The sequence below is a fragment of the Entelurus aequoreus genome, linkage group LG28 (assembly GCF_033978785.1).
Source record: "Entelurus aequoreus isolate RoL-2023_Sb linkage group LG28, RoL_Eaeq_v1.1, whole genome shotgun sequence".
NCBI classification, from domain to species: domain Eukaryota; kingdom Metazoa; phylum Chordata; class Actinopteri; order Syngnathiformes; family Syngnathidae; genus Entelurus; species Entelurus aequoreus.
In genome coordinates this window covers 19728966-19737830 of record NC_084758.1, presented here as the reverse complement: position 1 = coordinate 19737830, position 8865 = coordinate 19728966, and the positions used below count along the sequence as shown (strand labels likewise).

At 37.5% G+C, this 8865-nt stretch overlaps 1 protein-coding gene across 4 annotated transcripts in view; it reads right to left on the bottom strand.

The window, feature by feature from the left end:
* Positions 1–8865, bottom strand: part of LOC133645013 (phospholipid-transporting ATPase IA-like) — a 427043-nt gene that overhangs the window by 26017 nt on the left and 392161 nt on the right. For all 4 annotated transcript variants that reach the window (XM_062039795.1, XM_062039796.1, XM_062039799.1 and 1 more), the window contains 2 exons: positions 3987–4075; positions 3773–3865 (listed from right to left, as the gene is read on the bottom strand). In XM_062039795.1, coding sequence (XP_061895779.1) covers positions 3773–3865; positions 3987–4075 — 182 coding nt within the window. The remainder of the gene's footprint in view (positions 1–3772; positions 3866–3986; positions 4076–8865) is intronic.

Sequence of the window (8865 nt, the reverse complement as noted above, 5' to 3'; positions counted from 1 at the left end):
TACATATATACACATAAGTATACATATATATATATATATATACACATACATATATATTTTTCTTAGGCTGCGTTCACACGACCCATATTGGTCAAGAGTAACCGCAATCATCCGAACCCTGGAGTGAACTCTGATGCAGTCTGGTTTACTTGAGCTAAAATGTGAATACTACACGCATCCAGAAACCTTTGTGTGTAACATTATTTTCTGTAAAAGTATCTTTTAGACGCTTGTTATGAAATCTAAACTTGTAAAAAATAGTGCAATGTGATAAGAACCTACGTAATCAACCAAAAAGATGGGAAATTTGTTTAAAGTATATATATTTTAGAAGCTTGTGATTAAATGAAGCTGGTACAAACACACCCAGCATTATTGTTTGGAACAATCATGCTGGGTCATGTAATATGTAACGAAAATGCTTTAGAAGTATATTTTAGAAGCTTTGGGTGGAATCTGAGATGTTAAAAAAGCAGAATATTGAAATAACCGACATATTCAACCCAGGAGACATAATTATCATTTGGAAAATTCAAGTTAAGTCCGTTAACATGTCACTGAAGCTTGTTGACAGTATATTTTATAAAAGTTTAGGGAAATCCAAGCTGGTAAAAATAGCAAAATATAAAAATTACCGACATATTAAATCCAACTGACACCATTTTAGTTTGGAATATTTGAATTAGGTCAAGTTATGTCATGAAAGCTCTTAAAAGCGAGTTTTAGAAGCTTTTGGTGAAATCGAAGCTGGTAAAAGGGTCAGATTATAAAAAATAATTAACATTTAACTTGGCAGACAGCATTATAGTTGGGAATACAGTCGTTGAGTTAAGTCACGTAACATGTCAGAAAAGTTCTTTGAAAATATTTTTTTTTAAATTTGGGGAAATCTAAGATAGTAAATACAACGAAATGTAAAAATAACTTACGTTTTCCACCCTGCAGATGACATTTTAGACTTAGACAAACTTTATTGATCCACAAGGGAAATTGTTCCACACAATTATATAACATATAATATATATAATATCATTTATTTTTGTTATTGCTCTTATTGCTCTTTTATCCTGCACTACAAGGAGCTAATGCAACAAAATGCTGTTCTTATCTGTACTGTAAAGTTCAAATTTGAATGACAATAATGGAAGTCTAAGTGTAAGTCTCTCTAATATATAATTATATAGTATATAATATAATAATAGTCTGTAGCTTGGAATATTTAAACTAGGTTATTTAATATTTCACGAAAGCTGTTGAAAATATATTTAAGAAGCTTTTGGGGAAATTTTATCTGCTAAAAATATTAAAAAAACAACTATGTATTCCATTTAGTTTGGAATATTTGCGATGGTTTATCTACAAAACCCAAAACCGGTGAAGTTGGCACGTTGTGTAAATGGTAAATAAAAACAGAATACAATGATTTGCAAATCCTTTTCTACTTATATTCAATTGAATAGACTGCAAAGACAAGATAATTAACAATCAAACTAGAAAACTTTGTTATTTATTTGCATATATTAGCTCATTTGGAATTTGATGCCTGCCACTTGTTTCAAAAAAGCTGGCACAAGTGGCAAAAAAGACTGAGAAAGTTGAGGAATGCTCACTTATTTGGAACATCCCACAGGTGAACAGGCTAATTGGGAACAGGTGGGTGCCATTATTGGGTATAAAAGCAGCTTTGTCATCCACAAACAAGGATGGGGCGAGGGTCACCACTTTGTCAACAAATGCGTGAGCAAATTGTTTAAGAACAACATTTCTCAACCAGCTATTGCAAGGAATTTACGGATTTCACAATCTGGTAAGCAGCAAAGGCTAGAAACCAACATTGAATGCCCGTGACCTTCGATCCCTCAGGCGGTACTGCTTCAAAAACCGACATCGGTGTGTAAAGGATATCACCACATGGGCTCAGGAACACTCCAGAAAACCACTGTCAGTAACTTCAGTTGGTCACTACATCTGTAAGTGCAAGTTAAAACAAGAATTGTGCTGCTAGGATCCTGATGAGAGTGCGGAAATATGACCATATCACACCAATTCTCAAATCCCTTCACCAGCTTCCTGTTCCACTCAGGATTGAATACAAAGTCTCCCTACTAACCCACCAGTGCCTCCATGGTAATGCCCCACTCTACCTCAAAGAACTACTCACCCCCAAATCCTCCCCACGACACCTCCGCTCCGGACAGGCTAACCTCCTCCAACCTCCGAGGACAAAGCTACGAACAATGGGAGACCGGGCTTTCTGCTCTGCCGCTCCCAGTCTGTGGAACCCTCTCCCTGACCACCTGAGGGCACCACAGACTGTGGATGCTTTTAAAAAAGGCTTAAAAACCCTTCTTTTTAAAAAAGCGTTTTTTTTTTTAGATATATGCATACTAGTTCTAGCAATTAGGCTGTTCTAGTTTTTATTTTTATTATTTTTTTTAATACACTGTAGCATTTTGAGGTTGTTTACTCAATGTAAAGTGCTTTTTACAAATACATTCTATTATTATTACTATTATTACTATTTATCAACAACACCCGGAAACGCAAATCATTGTATTCTGGTTTTATTTACAATTTACACAACGTGCCAACTTCACTTGTTTTGGGGTTTGTAACATGACACAAAAGAAATGCCCCCCTCTACCTCAAAGAACTACTCACCCCCAAATCCTCCCCACGACACCTCCGCTCCGGACTGGCTAACCTCCTCCAACCTCCGAGGACAAAGCTACGAACAATGGGAGACCGGGCTTTCTGCTCCGCCGCTCCCAGTCTGTGGAACCCTCTCCCTGACCACCTGAGGGCACCACAGACTGTGGATGCTTTTAAAAAAGGCTTAAAAACCCTTCTTTTTAAAAAAGCCTTTTTTTTAAGATATATGCATACTAGTTCTAGCAATTAGGCTGTTCTAGTTTTTATTGTTATTATTTTTATTTTTTTAATGCACTGTAGCATTTTGAGGTTGTTTACTCAATTTAAAGTGCTTTTTACAAATAAAATCTATTATTATTACTATTTATCAACAACACCCGGAAACGCAAATCATTGTATTCTGGTTTTATTTACAATTTACACAACGTGCCACCTTCACTTGTTTTGGGCTTTGTAATATGACAAAAGAAATGCCCCCCTCTACCTCTAAGAACTACCCACCCCCAAATCCTCCACACGACACCTCCGCTCCGGACAGGCTAACCTCCTCCAACCAAACTACGAACAATGGGAGACCGGGCTTTCTGCTCCGCCGCTCCCAGTCTGTGGAACACTCTCCCTGACCACCTGAGGGCACCACAGACTGTGGATGCTTTTTTAAAAAAGCCTTTTTTTATATATATTTGCATACTAGTTCTAGCAATTAGGCTGTTCTAGTTTTTATTTGTATTTATTTGTATTATCTTTTTATTTTTTAAATACACTGTAGCACTTTGAGGTTGTTTACTCAATGTAAAGTGCTTTTTTTACAAATAAAATCTATTATTATTACTACTATTACTATTTATCAACAACACCCGGAAACGCAAATCATTGTTTTCTAATTTTATTTACCATTCACACAACGTGCCAACTTTGTTTTGGGTTTTGTTCTATATCACAAAAGCTATGTCACACCAAAATGAGCACCAAGTTCTGTTTTAATTCTGGTTCAGACCAGACTAGCCGACAAGTGTGAACGCAGCCTCATGTTTTTATTTGTAATCCTGTAAAGTGTGTTATGTGCTTCCTGTGTTCACTTTTGGCGTGCGTAAAGACATGAAGAAGAGCGTCCACGCACCTTTTCCCTTGCACCACCGCACCAGGATCTTGGGATAACGCCTCCAGCTCCTGCACCTCATCCACCAGCGTCTTAAAGAACACCCTCTTCACCCTGCGAGCAAACATCGAGACCTTAACGTCGCGCAGATGCGGACATGAATCCGAGGCGAGACGAAACAAAGCGAAGGAGACAGCAGGGGATTGAGGAGAGATTTCCTGCTGAGGAGACTCACACTTTGTAGGCCACGTCAAAGACCAGCGAGGTGATAGGGATGAAGACCAGGCCCGTCCAGAAGACCGCCGAAGAGAACATCATCTCCGCCTGACAACACACACACACATACTGGTTATCATTTGGAAATGGGGACCACGTTTTTGATCATCACTTGTGGGGACCACCCTTTCTGCAGGTTGTGGAGGCATAAAACAATGAGGTCAAATGGCCACTGCCCAGTTAGCTCATACACGTCTTTAAATCTCGGGATTGATGAAGTAATGTGCTGATCATTCTTACTGGGGAAAAAAGAGTTAATATGGTCCATGGGGACCAAATTTAAATAATTTTGCATAATTCACACACATTTGTACGTGACTGCTGAGGACCATTTAAAAAAAAAAAAAGAAGAAGTTCAAATTAGATGTTAAACATGTTTACTTTTCAGTGAACATGTTTTATGGGCCAACGCTTAAAAATCACTTAGCCATCTTCAGAATGGATCTGACTATCATTTAAAAAGGTTTCCCTTAAGGGGACCTGTTTTTTTGTCCCCATACCGCCAGAGGTCCCCTAAAGGTGACTGTGTAAACAGAGCGATGTCCCCATTAAGTAAGCATTATGAGGGGCCGTTAGGGACATTATTCAGAATTACCTCTTACATACACTACTGAAATACTCTCACATAAACAACTGAAATGTTTTTCTCTCACACACCCTACTGAAACACTCTTATACACATTACTGAAATGCTCTTACATACACTACTGAAACATTCTTATACACACTACTAAAATGCTCTTACATACACTACTGAAACACTCTTATACACACTACTGAAATGCTCTTACATACACTACTGAAACACTCTTATAAACACTACTGAAATGCTCTTATAAACACAACTGAAATGCTCTTACATACACTACTGAAACACTCTTATACACACTACTGAAATGCTCTTACATACACTACTGAAACACTCTTATACACACTACTGAAATGCTCTTACATACACTACTGAAACTCTTATAAACACTACTGAAACACTCTTACATACACTACTGAAACAGTCTTATAAACACTACTGAAATGCTCTTACATACACTACTGAAATGCTCTTATAAACACTACTGAAACGCTCTTATGAACACTACTGAAATGCTCTTATAAACACTACTGAAATGCTCTTACATACACTATTGAAACACTCTTATAAACACTACTGAAATGCTCTTACATACACTACTGAAACACTCTTACATACACTACTGAAATGCTCTCACAAACAACTGAAATGTTTTTCTCTCACACACCCTACTGAAACACTTATACACACTACTGAAATGCTCTTACATACACTACTGAAACACTCTTATAAACACTACTGAAATGCTCTTACATACACTACTGAAATGCTCTTATAAACACTACTGAAATGCTCTTACATACACTACTGAAATGCTCTTATAAACACTACTGAAATACTCTTATAAACACTACTGAAATGCTCTTATAAACACTACTGAAATGCTCCTACATACAGTATTGAAACACTCTTATAAACACTACTGAAACGCTCTTATAAACACTACTGAAATGCTCTTACGTACACTACTGAAATGCTCTTATAAACCCTACTGAAACACTCTTATAAACACTACTGAAACACTCTTACATACACTACTGAAACACTCTTACATACAACACGCACGCATGCACACACACTACTGAAATGCTCTTATAAACCCTACTGAAACACTCTTATAAACACTACTGAAACACTCTTACATACACTACTGAAACACTCTTACATACAACACGCACGCATGCACACACACTACTGAAATGCTCTTACATACACTACTGAAACGCTCTTATAAACACTACTGAAACGCTCTTACAAACACTACTGAAATGCTCTTACATACACTACTGAAATGCTCTTACATACACTACTGAAATGCTCTTATAAACACTACTGAAATGCTCTTACATACACTACTGAAATGCTCTTATAAACACTACTGAAACACTCTTACATACACCACGCACGCACAAACTCACACACACACACACACACTCACACGCACACACACACACACACAAACACTACTGAAATGCTCTTACATACACTACTGAAATGCTCTTATGAACACTACTGAAACGCTCTTACAAACAACTGAAATGTTTTTCTCTCACACACCCTACTGAAACACTTATACACACTACTGAAATGCTCTTACATACACTACTGAAACACTCTTATAAACACTACTGAAATGCTCTTACATACACTACTGAAATGCTCTTATAAACACTACTGAAATACTCTTATAAACACTACTGAAATGCTCTTATAAACACAACTGAAATGCTCTTACATACACTACTGAAACACTCTTATAAACACTACTGAAATGCTCTTACATACACTACTGAAACTCTTATAAACACTACTGAAACACTCTTACATACACTACTGAAACAGTCTTATAAACACTACTGAAATGCTCTTACATACACTACTGAAATGCTCTTATAAACACTACTGAAACGCTCTTATGAACACTACTGAAATGCTCTTATAAACACTACTGAAATGCTCTTACATACACTATTGAAACACTCTTATAAACACTACTGAAATGCTCTTACATACACTACTGAAACACTCTTACATACACTACTGAAATGCTCTCACAAACAACTGAAATGTTTTTCTCTCACACACCCTACTGAAACACTTATACACACTACTGAAATGCTCTTACATACACTACTGAAACACTCTTATAAACACTACTGAAATGCTCTTACATACACTACTGAAATGCTCTTATAAACACTACTGAAATACTCTTATAAACACTACTGAAATGCTCTTATAAACACTACTGAAATGCTCCTACATACAGTATTGAAACACTCTTATAAACACTACTGAAACGCTCTTATAAACACTACTGAAATGCTCTTACGTACACTACTGAAATGCTCTTATAAACCCTACTGAAACACTCTTATAAACACTACTGAAACACTCTTACATACACTACTGAAACACTCTTACATACAACACGCACGCATGCACACACACTACTGAAATGCTCTTACATACACTACTGAAACGCTCTTATAAACACTACTGAAACGCTCTTACAAACACTACTGAAATGCTCTTACATACACTACTGAAATGCTCTTACATACACTACTGAAATGCTCTTATAAACACTACTGAAATGCTCTTACATACACTACTGAAATGCTCTTATAAACACTACTGAAACACTCTTACATACACCACGCACGCACAAACTCACACACACACACACACACTCACACGCACACACACACACACACAAACACTACTGAAATGCTCTTACATACACTACTGAAATGCTCTTATGAACACTACTGAAACGCTCTTACAAACAACTGAAATGTTTTTCTCTCACACACCCTACTGAAACACTTATACACACTACTGAAATGCTCTTACATACACTACTGAAACACTCTTATAAACACTACTGAAATGCTCTTACATACACTACTGAAATGCTCTTATAAACACTACTGAAATACTCTTATAAACACTACTGAAATGCTCTTATAAACACTACTGAAATGCTCCTACATACAGTATTGAAACACTCTTATAAACACTACTGAAACGCTCTTATAAACACTACTGAAATGCTCTTACGTACACTACTGAAATGCTCTTATAAACCCTACTGAAACACTCTTATCAACACTACTGAAACACTCTTACATACACTACTGAAACACTCTTACATACAACACGCACGCATGCACACACACTACTGAAATGCTCTTACATACACTACTGAAACGCTCTTATAAACACTACTGAAACGCTCTTACAAACACTACTGAAATGCTCTTACATACACTACTGAAATGCTCTTATAAACACTACTGAAATGCTCTTACATACACTACTGAAATGCTCTTATAAACACTACTGAAACACTACTGAAACACTCTTACATACACCACGTACGCACAAACTCACACACACACACACACACACACACACACACACACACACACACACACACACACACACACACACACACACACACACACACACACACACACACACACACACACACACACACACACACACACACACACACACACACACACACACACACACACACACACACACACAGGTCATTGTAAGAGGGTACAGATCTTAGCAGCCTATCAGATAAGAAGAAGAGGCCTTCCAAGCAAGGAACACCTGATAACAGGCAGCCTTCATCATCCTCTTCAGTGGCCCTTAATGAGAAGCATGCATGACAAAGACGAGCCAAAACAAACAGCCGTGTTGTGGAAACGCTGAGGGAGATGGAGCCCTAATCTGCCGTGACTAAATGATACCATGCTTTTGTCTGCACTGCAACCCCCCGCAGGCCTCCCGGGTGGAGGAAGTACCTGCGAAGGATTGAGGATGCGTCTTTCACCTGGAGCAGCTCCTTCTCAGGCCTGAAACTGTGACAACACGTTCCATGCAGGGTATTCTTCACATTTATCTAACGTGAACGTTGTAATCATGGCAAGGGCGCTACAGAACCCAAAAGCAGTGAAGTTGGCACGTTGTGTAATTTGTAAATAAAAACAGAATACAATGATTTGCTAATCCTTTTCAACTTATATTCAATTGGATAGACTGCAAAGACAAGATATTTAATGTTCCAACTGACAAACTTCATTTTTTTTTTAGAATTTAATGGCAGCAACATGTTGCAAAAAAGTTGGCACGGGGGCATTTTTACCACTGTGTTACATTGCCTTTCCTTTTAACAACATTTAGTAAACGTTTGGGAACTGAGGAGACACATTTTTGAAGCTTTTCAGGTGGA